Below are 12,777 nucleotides of genomic sequence, written 5' to 3' on the forward strand. Positions count from 1 at the left end.
TTTTCATTCCTTCATAAAACCTATTTGTTTCAACAGTGGTTTTAGTGAAGAAGTTTTATATTATACTTCAGGCTGTGCCCCTTCTATGCCAGCAAGCCCTGTATTAACTAAGGCTGGGGTTACTTGGTTATCCTTAAAATGGAGTAAACCCTCAGGAACACCATCAGATGAAGGAATTTCTTACATTTTAGAGATGGAGGAAGAAACTTCGGTAAGTATGAATATGTATTTTAAATTCGGTACTTAAAACATATTTCAGTGTGGTGTTAATCCTAGTTAATACAGTAAATATTGCCACAATAGTTAGATTCTTTCCCAAATCTTTTGAATCCTTGGTTGGTTGTTGTTTGGAAGGGACTGGGAGTGAGGGAAAACTCGTCTTTAGTTTTCTTGATGTGTAAGAGTGTTTTGTTTCTTACGTGTTGTATGGTTGTGCCTGGAAACAGTGTAGACTACATGTTAAATATATATGTACTGGGAAAAATAGAGGAGAGGATCACCACAGCCATCTAGATTAAGCAGCTCTAAAAGATAAGGAAATGATGCATCTGCCTTCTGCAACTGTGTTTACACACTGCTTTCCCAAATGTCAGAGATTTGAAGAGTCTCACATGAGATTATATAGTGCAACCTGAGTCTAGTTATCATTGGCTCATCTGCTGTGAGCTAGAACCAAGCTGACCAAGAGTTAGGATGTCTTGTAGTCGTTATATATAATTCTGTAGCTTTTTAGAGCTACTCTGAAGCAATAAGAATCAAAAACAGCATTCGTTTACTCCTAGGTATATATCCAGGATAAGTGAAAATACGTGTCGGTACAAAAAATTCTACCCAAATGTTTATACCAGTTGACTTATAATAGTCAAAAAGTAGAAACAACCCAAACGTCCATCAGCTGATGAATGGAAAAACAAAATGTGATATATCTATACAATGAAATATCGTTCAGCTATATAAAGTGGTGAAGTACTGACACATGCCTCAACATGAATGAATCTTGAAAACATACTAAGTCAAAAAACAGTCACAGGGAGGAAAAAAAAAATGGTGTAAATGATAGAGGCTCTGTTCATCCCTCTGACGACCAAATCAAAGTTGTGACGGAGACAAGGAGCAAAGAGCAAGGAAAAATCGCCAAGGATCTAGATGAACAAGCCATACAATTAGGGAGAAATACAAGAAATCACCCTGCAGTGGCAGAAGGTAGGACAGGGCGAGGACGTGGGGCTGCCCGGTCTCCAGCAGCTAAGTAAGACAGAGGCTGTGGCAGCGGCAGCGGCAGCGGCAAACGCCTCTTAAAGGGGCCACATTCGTGAATAGATTTTCCCAGTGACAGACCTGCTCGTTCTGAGCACTAGTGCCGACTTGGCTGCGCACAGTGGGCACCAGGAACTTACAGGGAGACATTATCAGAGTAGGGGCTGAGGTGAGACTTGCTCTGTACGGAAGTGCTGGTGGTATCCATTGTACCTTGTTGAGCCCTCCCCACTCCAAGTGTGCGGACACAGTGCTACCATAGCTGAGAAGTCATCAAACTGGATAACAGAGGTCACTCTGCCCAGAGGATTCCCTGAAACCCCACCTCCCAAACTTGCGGCCCCACCCAAGCCACATCTAGTTGTATCCTCAGCAGGTAAGGTGCTCCTTGCCGAGCAGCACCTAGACTCACACTGGAGGCAGCTGGCCTCAGTTTCTGGTGTGGCCTTTTGAGGCAACTGTAAGCACAGCATCTGTGGATTGCTTGCTGAATCTTAACAGGTGGCCCCAGAGGGGTAGAGGCTTGGGCTAAGTTTGGCCTGCAGCCGAACCCCTCTCAGGACTGTGCCACTGGGCACCTACTTCACAAATCCACACTAATAAGACCGGGAGACTTAGGACCTTTGCTTAGTACATAGAAACAGACACAGAAAGGCAGCCAAAATGGGAAGACAAAGAAGCAGAAACCATATGACAGAACAGAACAAGGATCCAGATATAATGGAGTCAAGTAATCTAACAGATGCAGAGTTTAAACCACTGGTTATAAAGATGCTCAATAAACTTTTGGGAAGTGTAGAGAACTCCAACAAAGAGATAAAAATGGAAATGGGAATTATAAAAGGGAACCAGTCTGAAATGAAGAACACATTATCTGATATGAAAAGTATATCAAATGGAATAAACAAAGTGAATAAAGAAAAGGATTAAATGCCCTATATAGAGGATAGGAAACCAAGGACACGCACTCAGAATGGCAAGAGATAAGATGCCAAGACTATAAAAATAATTTAAGGAGCATATGAGACACTATTAAGGGTCCAAATATCCATCTGATCAGCGTAACTGAAGAAAATCAAGATGTTGAACAGCTGTTTGAAGAAATAATGATGGAAAACTTCCCTAACTTGGCGAAGGAAATGGACATAAAACCCCAGGAAGCTCAGAGAATTCCAAAAACCAGGGATCCAAAGAGACCCACACCAAGACAACTCATAATTAAAATGCCAAAGATTAACTACAAAGAAAGAATATTAAAAGCAGCAAGAGAAAAACAGATAATTACTTACATGGGAACACCCATAAGACTGGCAGCTGATTTCTCAAAAGAAACTATACAAGACAGAAGGGTTTGACAAAAAATATTCAACAGGATGGAGACCCAGGATCTACAACCAAGGATACTTTATCCAGCAAAGCTCTCATTTAGAGTTGAAGGACAGATAAAGAGCTTCCCAGACAAAAAATAAGCTAAAGGAATTTATCACCACCAAGCCAGTATTATAGGAAATGTTGGAGGGACTTCTTTAAGGAGAAAAAATACAAAAGACTCACTTCAGATGAAAAGACACACACAGACTAAAAGAAAGGGGATGGAAAAAGATACTGCTTTGATGGACCTAGAAGGTATTTCAGAGAGAGAAAGATGAACACTGTATGATTTCACTTATTTGCAGAATCTAAGAAATAAAAACAAACTAATCAAAAACAGACTCACAAATATAGCGGACAGTCTGGTGACGGACAGAAGGGAGGCGGGTTGCGGGGGCTGACAGAATAGAGTGAAGGGTTAAAGAAGTACAATTAGTAGCTGATGGATGGTCACAGGGACGGGGAGCACGGCACAGGGAATGCAGTTAACATTAATATGTTGGCTAGGTGGAGGGTTAGGGGAGGGAGGGAACTGGGGATGGTTTATGAACCATATGGTGTCTAACCAATACTATACTTGAAACTGATTTAAAAAAAAAAAACCCAGTCACAAAAGACCACATATTTTGTTATTTCATTTGTATGGATATAGGCAAATCCATAGAGACGGAAAGTATATTAGTGGAAGTGACTGCTAACCAAAAAGAAAGTACAAGCTTTACTCTGGAATTAGAAATTAAGTGATGGTTATACAACCTTGTGACTATACTATAAACCACTGAGTTTTATACTTTAAAATGGGAATTTTATGGTACATTAATTATATCTTTTTTTAAAACTTAAAAAATAACATGGGAAAGTAAAGCATTATCTCTGGGGCTATAAATAGCAATCCCAAACCTAAATGACATCCCTGCCTGCCGGCATAACCAACCATTCATTTGTTCACCTAAATACAACTCTGTGTTCAGGGCAAGTTAAATATGTTGGTTATAGTTCTCTTTAGCTCTTAACAGCTTCTGTATGGGAAGTTCTTACTTCTAGGGATAAGCTTACTGATGGTAAAGTTACCATTGGCTCTGACTCTTCCCTCAACACAAAAATCTTTTCTTGGCTACTGTTTTTATCAAGAATAATTGGTCTCCCGCATCTTTCTACAAATGTTCAGTAGCATTTCTGAATCCATTCACTCAAGTCAGAAGCACTAAGGTGAAGATTACATTCAACAGAGCATTAATCACATTGCATATGATAGAAAATGATTAGGACCTGGGTCTTTTTATATATATATATATATATATATATATATATATATATATATATATATATATATATATATTCATTATTCCATATATTTCCTCTGTTAAACATCTAATGAAGATTTGTTTTTCCTTTCCAGGGATATGGTTTTAAGCCTAAATATGATGGAGAAGATCTTGCTTACACAGTGAAAAATCTCAGGCGTAGTACAAAGTATAAATTTAAGGTAAGTTTTGAAAGCCCTTAAAAGATTTGTTTGTTCTTATTATTCCTGTTGTTTTAAAGCGAAGTATATCCTTCACTCCTTTGATTTAAAATCTTAAAGAATTTTGTCCTTTTCTAATGAGCTTTGTTTTACATTTTACTATATAACAGTGCTTCTCAAACTGCAGTGCTTATCTGCAGTTTTGTTTCCCACAGTTTAAGTTACCCACAGTCAACTGGGGTCTGAAAATTTTTAATGGAAAATTCCATAAATAAATGATTCATAAATTTTAAATTGTGTGCATTTCTGAGTAGCATAATGAAATCTCACACCTTCCCACCCTATCAAGCTATAGATGTGAATCATCCCTTTGTCCAGTGTATCCATGCTGTATAAGCTACCTGCCCCTTCAGTCCCTTAGTTGCCATCTCTGGTATCAGATCAACTGCCACAGTATCAGTATTCACGTTTCAGGTAACCCTTATTTACTTAATCATGGCCTCAAAGCACAAGAATAGTCATTCTGGCAATTCATATATTCCAAAGTGAAGCCGTAAAGTGCATCCTTTAAGTGAAAAAATGAAAGTTCTCAATAAGAGAAAAAATCATGCCGAGGTTCCTAATTCATAAATAAGATCTACAGATAAGAACAAATCTATCCATGAAATTGTGAGAAAAGGAATTCGTGCTGTTTTTGCTGTCACACGTCAAACTGCAGAAGTTACAGCCACAGTGCATTAAATGCTTAGTTAAGATGGAAAGGCATTAAATGTGTGGGTGGAGGACATGAACGAAAATGTCTAATTGTCGGCAACATGTTGCACCAAAAAGCGTTAAGCCTATATGAAGACTTCAGCAAGGGTCCCCATAAATGAGTGACTACAATAACACAACTTTTATTACAATATATTGTTATAATTGTTCTGTTTTATTATTAGTTATTGTTGATCAGTTACTGTGCCTGATTTATAAATTAAACTATCCTAGGTATGTATGTATGAAAAAGCAGATATAAGATTTGGTTCTATCCACAGTTTCACGTATCCACTGGGGGGTCTTGGAATGGATTGCTCACAGATAAGGCGGGGCAGGGCTACTGTTTTTAAATTCAAAACAGTTTTAACATTTTATGGGACTTTATTTGTATAATTAATGTGAACAAATATCTTTTAAACTGTGCATGTTGTTAAACATAATTAGAACATGCTTTTTTTTGGCAGGGATATCAAAAAAAAGTAATGCTTTTTTTTTAGTATATCATGTCAAGTGGTGCACAATTTCAGTTTGTCCCTGGTAGTCATTTGATGAAAATGGTACCTACTATGTTTCTTCACTGTAAAGTTGTTCTTTCTCTTTGTAATTAATAAATATTTTGTAAATATTATGTAAACATCTTGTTCATCAAATTTTTACCCACTAGTTTTAACACTCATTAACAATTCTTGCCTGAATCATTACTATGATTAATAGTTGCCAAGTGGTGATTTTTTTAATTTTATCGTTCTTTCTGCATTTATTAGTTGGCTTTGTACTATAAAGAAAAGCTTTCTCTTTTCATGTATTTATTTCAGTATGACTCCATGGATTCCTTTTTATTGAGTAGGTTATATTTTGTTACTGTGGTTATCAGTTATGAAACTCAGATTGTCTCATATTTGGAAGACCATTCAGTCCAGCTTCTGAATCCTTTTGAAATGTCGTCCCGTCCCCCCCGCCCCCGCCATTCTTCTAGCCCTTCATTTCTGGTACACATTATTCCAGTCTCATACTTTCCCTTCTTTAACCCTGGAATTGGCTATTTCTCAAAGTACCTGGGTTCATTAGTAGACAATGATATTTAGGACAAACTCAGGATCTGGACATTATGTGATACTATAAGGCATCCATGGGGGTCTTGGACAATGGACAGAGCTAGCATCCAACATTACAATATTTATTTGGTAGAATTAGTAACATTGTGTTGCTGGTGGTGAGTAGGTGGTGTGTGTGTGTATTTCTTTTTTTACACCACAGGTTAATTCTAGTTTTCTCTCTTTCCTTATTTCTAACTCCATTATCAGTGAGAAACATTGCCCCAGTTATGTTCAATATAATGATTTATTCCATCAAACTCCTCCCCTTCCTATCATATCCTTCCCTAATCAGAGTGCTTGAGTTCCTACTAGGCAAATGCTGCTTCCTCTACCCAACCCACCCCCCTCTCCCAATGCAAATACTTGCCTTGTTTAGGCCATCTGGCCTTTGGACTGAATTATTTCAAGAGGAAGGCAGAGAGACCCTGCATGCTATTCTTGCTTACTTGAGGCATGGAGACCTTACATATTCTTGCTCACTTGAAGCGGAAGCACACTTTGAAAATTCTACTATGGAGACTCCAGACATTCTGTATCTTTTCTAGTATAGCATCCTTTCTGGGCTGTGTTTTAGCTCTGACCTGGTCAGTGATAGACATTGCTATTTCTTGACAGACAGTGCTTGAATTAATTAATATACCAGTTCATATAAGCCAGCCTACTTTTTTGTTAAGTTTTCAAAAAAATATAACAGGATGCTCGTTAGTTGATAAATTCAACATTTGAATTTTCTTACCAATGGTTTTTTAATCAAATCATTTCAAATAAATGACAGAAACCACTGTAAATTTTCTTTATTAAAGAATAAGGATAAATTTATTACTCCTTAAGAACCTTAGAAAGAAAATTATCATGATAATGGAAAATTTGATTATGTAGTGCATAATTATATTTGTTAGACTTTGCTTTATACATTAGCTTCATTTTAAAATTTTCTGATAACACCTGGCTATTTTAATTTCTAAATACAGTTTTCATATTTACAGCATTTATAAAATATGTGAGAAATATATATTCATTCCAATTTTCCTCTTATAATGATGTTGGATTGTATTTTTGTTTCAATAATGATTATCACATCAACAGGTCTCATAAGGGGAAGTTGTTAATGTCTTTATAATTTAGTAAGTTGATTAAAATTCTTAGAATTCTACTACCATGTAACACCATGGTGTTTTTGCCACATAGGAATAAAAACATACACACAGATAGGAATTAAATACCTGACCGATCCGTTATAAACAAATCACCAATTTCTATTTAAAACTCTTTCACTGTGGCAGTCACTCTCAAGTTGCAGGGTTGACAATCCATATTTCCAAGAAGACAGTAGGCTTTTCCAAAAATATCCCGCGCCCAAATTACTGGAGAGGGGGTGGGGAAACTATATCCTTAAACTACCTCTTAACAAATTGCTGGATTATAGGAATGGATTTTATACTGGTTTATTAAACAAATTAAAATAGTGATAAGATCTAGAACAGTAGTTCTCAGAGAGTGATCAGACCATTCTATCAGCATCACCTGGAAACTTGTTAGAAATGTTAATTCACTGGCTCCACCCCAGATCTACTCTATCAGAAATTCAGTTTGCTAGGGGTGAGGCCTAGCAAATTGTTTTAGCAAGCCCTCCAAATGATTCTGATGCTTACTGAAATTTGAGAACCACTGATCTAGAGGACCAGAAGAAAAAAAACTAGGAAAGAGAAAATGATGACTATATGAAGTTATCTAGAAACCTAGATATTTATTTCGAATCTGCCATGTAGTGGGTGCCAGCTGAGAGGGTTTTTAATCATTAAATCCTATTGCTATGTCTGTCTTTTCTACCTTGACATTTCAGACTCCTCTTTCAAGGAAAACATATCAAAATAAAATCTTAACACTCTAAAAAAATCTTTGGCTACTAAGCAAAAGCAATAAAAATATAATTTAGGAAGTAATAACTAGATAGTATGTTATTGTTTGTAAAGGATATGATTAACATAAAATAAAATTCTAATATGACCAAGTTTTCCAAATGCCAGCATTCTAGATTCTATACTGAGGACAATCCTAGGACCCTCAAAATATTAAAACAAATTTAAATTTAGAGCAATGAAAGAATTTAAAGGAAAACAAACAAAAACTCATAGACACATACAACAGTTTAGTGGTTACCAGAGGGGAATGGGAGAGGAAGGGAGGTAGATAAGGGTAAAAGGGGTCAAATATATGGTGATGGAAGGAAATTTAACTTTGGGTGGTGAGCACACAATGTAATATACATATGACATAGTATTGAATTGTACACTTGAAACCTATATAATTTTATTAACCAATGTCACCCCAATAAATTTAATTTAAAAAATAAAAATTTAAAGGATAAAAGAAAAATTAAAATTTGGCACATAAGAAAGCAGTCATTTCTTAAAATCCTACAAAATTCAGAATGATAAACAAGCAAAACAATGCCTAATTCCATCAAATGGCTCATTGGAAGCTGAGCCAGGACCTGCTGTCCAAAAAAAAAGAGGAAACTTCAGAAATTGGCAGCCAGTCCCTATGACTCTGAGCCACTAGAAAGCTGATGTCTTGTTTCCGGAAGTTCCTGAAAAATAGTTTTTCAAGTAACATGGCTTCTAAAGGTCAAGGTCTGAGTACCTTGAGTGGGGAGCCCTTAGATACTTTCACTTCAGCTTACTTATTTTTGAGGCCTTTTCATCAGTAGAGAGAAATCAAAACAGTATCTGGATCCATTAACTTATGTCTTCCATCCTTAAAATTCGCTTACACATTAGCATCTATGACAGTACATAATCAGTTCCCTTCCTTTTTCTCATCTTTTCTAGTATCACTTTATCATGCCTTCCCTGCCCTAACCTAAGTATGCCCAAGTTTAGTTCTTAGTGTTTTGTGGTTTTTTTGGTATTCCTTTTTCCCTTGGATATATCATCTCTTGCTTTACATCACTGTCATTTCTGTCCTGAAGAATGCTAAATCTCCAGACCTTTTCAGGCTGTTCTCTCTCCTAATCCAAGATCTACTTTATTCCTAAATAAACCTTTCTGAAACCCAGCTTTCTCTTTGAAAAACAATTTCCTCAATTTGACATAAGGTTCTTTATATTCTGACCAATAAAGTTTTTTTAAATATACTGCCTTTCACTCCTTACTTGACCTGGCTACCTTAGCAGATTGATTACTCATTTTCCCTGAGCAAAGCTCACTATTTACAATTCACTTCTGCTTTTATACTCAGGGTTTTCTGTTCTTTTTCACTGCTGTTGCCCATGAAGACCTCATATCACTTCCATTTGCCTTCTTAAAGCTTTCCTAGACCATTTTAGGCCATAGTCATCTTCTCTTACCTAATTCTTTTGATATGCATACTGTCTGTCTCCTGTATAAAGATTCTAAACTCACTGAAGGTAAGAGTGCACCACACCAGTGTTCCCTCTAAATGAATGTTTTAATTATTTGTGAATTAGGGTGGGGGCGGGGGAGATAATCTTGGGGCTTTATACCTTCATGGCTAACTGAAGTAACATGAAGAGTGTTGAAATATATAGTCTTAAAAACATTATTAGTGTATCTTTGTGTTTTTTAGGGAATCTATTCTATTTTTTTAATTTTCTCTAGTTATTAGATTTAAGTAGACACTCTACCATATTGAGAAGTGCTTTGATCCCCTTTGAAGTCTGATTTTTAAAACAGCAGGGTGAGAAAACATCTTGAAAATCTGAGAGGACTGAGGAAGCCTGAGCAAAATTGAATAATTAGACAAATAACTCATGCAGCCCATGAGAACTCAGTAAAATAGTTTGTGTTATTTGGGGTAGTAGATTTACTTAGATCCTTGTCTATAGTGTCATGTAGCATCATAGCTGTCCCTATCTATGAGTCATTTATTCAGCCAATAGTTATTGAGCATCTACTCTATGATAAGCACTGTCCTAAACACGAGGAATACAACAGTGGTCAGAATAGCTAATATTCTAGAGGGAGGGACTAGACAATTAACAAGCAAAAAATGTTAGTGATAAGTTAAAGAAAATAAGGTGAAGTGACAGTGGTTTAGGTAGTCAAAAAATCTTCTCAGAAATGACATTTAAACAGATCTAAATAACAAGGAGGTAAGCACATCAAGATCAGAAAGAACATTCCAGGCAAGGGAAGGGAAATAAGTGCTAATGCAAAAGTCCCTAAAGTGGAGGTAGTCAAGGATGAAATCACATAGGGTGTTATATGCCATGGTAAGGAATTAAGATTTTATTCTGAGTAAGATGAGAAGCCCTTGGAGGTTCTAAGGTCAGAAGTGATAAAGTCCTTCTGGCTGCAGTGTAGAAAGTAGGTGGGATTGAGAAAAAGAATGGAAGCTGGGAGACTAGTTAGTAATATATTGTAGTCATTCAGAAAAGACAGGAAAAAGGAGGCATTGACTCAGGTGGTGACAGTAGTAGAAAACAGGTATAGTTGACAGTGTTTACTGATAGAGCATTCCCCCTTTATCTGAGGGGGTTACTGTCCAAGAACTTACCCCCCACACACACCTCCCGGCGGATGCCTGAAACCACCGATAGTACCAAATTCTATGTATACTATGTTTTTTTCCTATAAATACATACCTGTGATAAAGTTTAATTTACAAATTAGGCACAGTAAGTGGTTAACAGCAATAACTAATGATAAAATAGAACAATTATACCAATTTACTATAAATAAAAGTTACGTGAATGTGGTCTCTCGCTCTTTCTGATAACCTATTTGATAACCAAGATGGCTACTAAATGACTTAATGGGCAGGTGGTATATACAGCTTGGATACACTGGCAAAGAGATGGTTCACGTCTTGGGTGGGCTGGAGCAGGACAGCGCAAGGTTTCATCACGCTCCTCAGGACACTGCACAATTTAAAACTTATGAATTATTTATTCCTGGAATTTTCAATTTAATATCTTCAGACTACAGTTGACCACAGGTCACTAAACTGTGGGAAATGAAACCACAGATATGGGGGGACTACTAGATTTCATGTGTAGGTTTAGAGAAGGAAAAATCAAGGATGTCCCCTAGATTTTTTATTCGAACAAGTATGAAGATAGTAGTGCTTTTTAGTAATGGGGAAGAGCAGAGATGGAGCAGGTTTGGAAAAGGGAAAATCATATCAAGTTTGATATTGGACTTGAGGAGCTTTAAGTTCAGTAGACAAGGTAAGTTAAAATATAAATATAATTAAATTACTAAAGTCAAATATAATAATAGCTAGATATGAATTACATATACCTATTGCTGCATAACTTAGTAGCTTGAAAAAAACATTTATTATCTCATTATTTCTGTGAGTCAGGGATTCAGGACCAACTTAGCCAGGTGGTTCTGATTCAGGGTTTCCGTGAGGTTGCTATCAGATTGTTGACTGTGGTTGCAGTCATCTGAAGGCTTGACTGGCGCTGAAGGACATGCTTCCAATTTCACTCAAGTGGTTGTTGCCAGGATCCCTCAGTTCCTCACTGACTATTGGGCAGAGGCTTCAGTTCTTCACCACATAAGCTTTTCCATGGCGAAGCTACACACATCATCATATGTGCTACATTCGATTTGTTAGAAGTCATTAAGTAAAACTCAAAGAGAAGAGAAATTAACCTTTGTCTTTTGAAGAAAGGATATTCAAAGAATTTGTGGACATCTTGTTAAACCCCTGAAAAATATTGAAAGAATAAGTGAAACAACCTGAAGCCCATCAAGTATCATCAAATTATAGCTTTTTCCTGTGTTGACTCCTGTTAGTATTATAAGAATGTTAGACTTACATCTGTATTCCCAAGACTGACTCTAAAAGGGGATTATACCTGAATTTATCTCTGCTGAGTCCTTATTAAGGACAATTAATTCTTACATAAATAAGCCATCACATCGTGAATACTTTGTCATTTGAGCCTTTGTTTCTCATGACTTTGTTCATTAAGCCAATATCATTAGATATCAAACATTAATTATTTTATTTTTGTGTTCCCATCACAGGTTATTGCTTACAACTCAGAAGGCAAAAGTAATCCAAGTGAAATAGTAGAATTTACTACATGCCCTGATAAACCAGGAGTACCTGTAAAGCCTTCAGTTAAAGGAAAGATACATTCACACAGTTTTAAAATAACTTGGGGTAAGGTATAATGTATATTTGTACATCATTACTTTTATATTTGATTAAAATGGCTTGAATATTAAGATAATTTTTAAAATGTTTGAATAAATGTGTTAACTCAAGTTTGCTAGGAAATATGAGAGTCATTGTTTGAGGCTCTTTTTTGTAGAAAGCTAAGTACTCACACATATAAGTTCAAATTTGATACAGGAAGAACTTGGGATCTACTGTAGGATTATTAGCAGGGATAGCACTGTGTGAAATGAAAGATTACTAGTTGTAGCTAATGTCACCTGGCTCATCCTTGTTCTCATGAGAAACAAAAATCACTTATTCATTAAAAAAAAAACAACCAGTCTATGGCCATGCCACCCTGAACAAGCCCGATCCGTCTGATCTCAGATGCTAAGCAGGGTCAGGCCTGGTTATTACTTGGATGGGAGACCACCTAGGAAGACCAGGTGCTGTAGTCGTAAAAAATCAAAAATAAGGGATTGTAAGCTGACAAGGTCCTTGCAGTCTGTGAGGTCAACCAAGGGTTGCCTCGCCTAAAAAAAAAAAAAAAACCACACATTGAGCACCTGCTTATACATTACTTAATGCAAAAACAGTAGAGTAATGAGATGCTGATACTAATTGAAAAAGCATTGCAGGTGATTCTTTTTTCTTTTTAAGCAATCCTAGGTTTATTAGGATTTTCTGTCATTT

General features: G+C 36.4%; 1 protein-coding gene and 1 pseudogene across 3 annotated transcripts in view; both read left to right on the forward strand.

Annotated features, from left to right (window-relative positions):
- FNDC3A (fibronectin type III domain containing 3A) overlaps window positions 1-12,777 on the forward strand; it is a 187,249-nt gene that overhangs the window by 155,793 nt on the left and 18,679 nt on the right. For all 3 annotated transcript variants that reach the window (XM_039839369.1, XM_039839371.1, XM_039839370.1), the window contains 3 exons: window positions 37-211; window positions 4,028-4,114; window positions 11,949-12,087. In XM_039839369.1, coding sequence (XP_039695303.1) covers window positions 37-211; window positions 4,028-4,114; window positions 11,949-12,087 — 401 coding nt within the window. The remainder of the gene's footprint in view (window positions 1-36; window positions 212-4,027; window positions 4,115-11,948; window positions 12,088-12,777) is intronic.
- LOC120583903 (uncharacterized) lies at window positions 12,425-12,542 on the forward strand (annotated as a pseudogene).

This window comes from Pteropus medius, unplaced genomic scaffold (genome assembly GCF_902729225.1).
Source record: "Pteropus medius unplaced genomic scaffold, Ma_sr-lr_union100, whole genome shotgun sequence".
In the NCBI taxonomy this organism is placed as follows: domain Eukaryota; kingdom Metazoa; phylum Chordata; class Mammalia; order Chiroptera; family Pteropodidae; genus Pteropus; species Pteropus medius.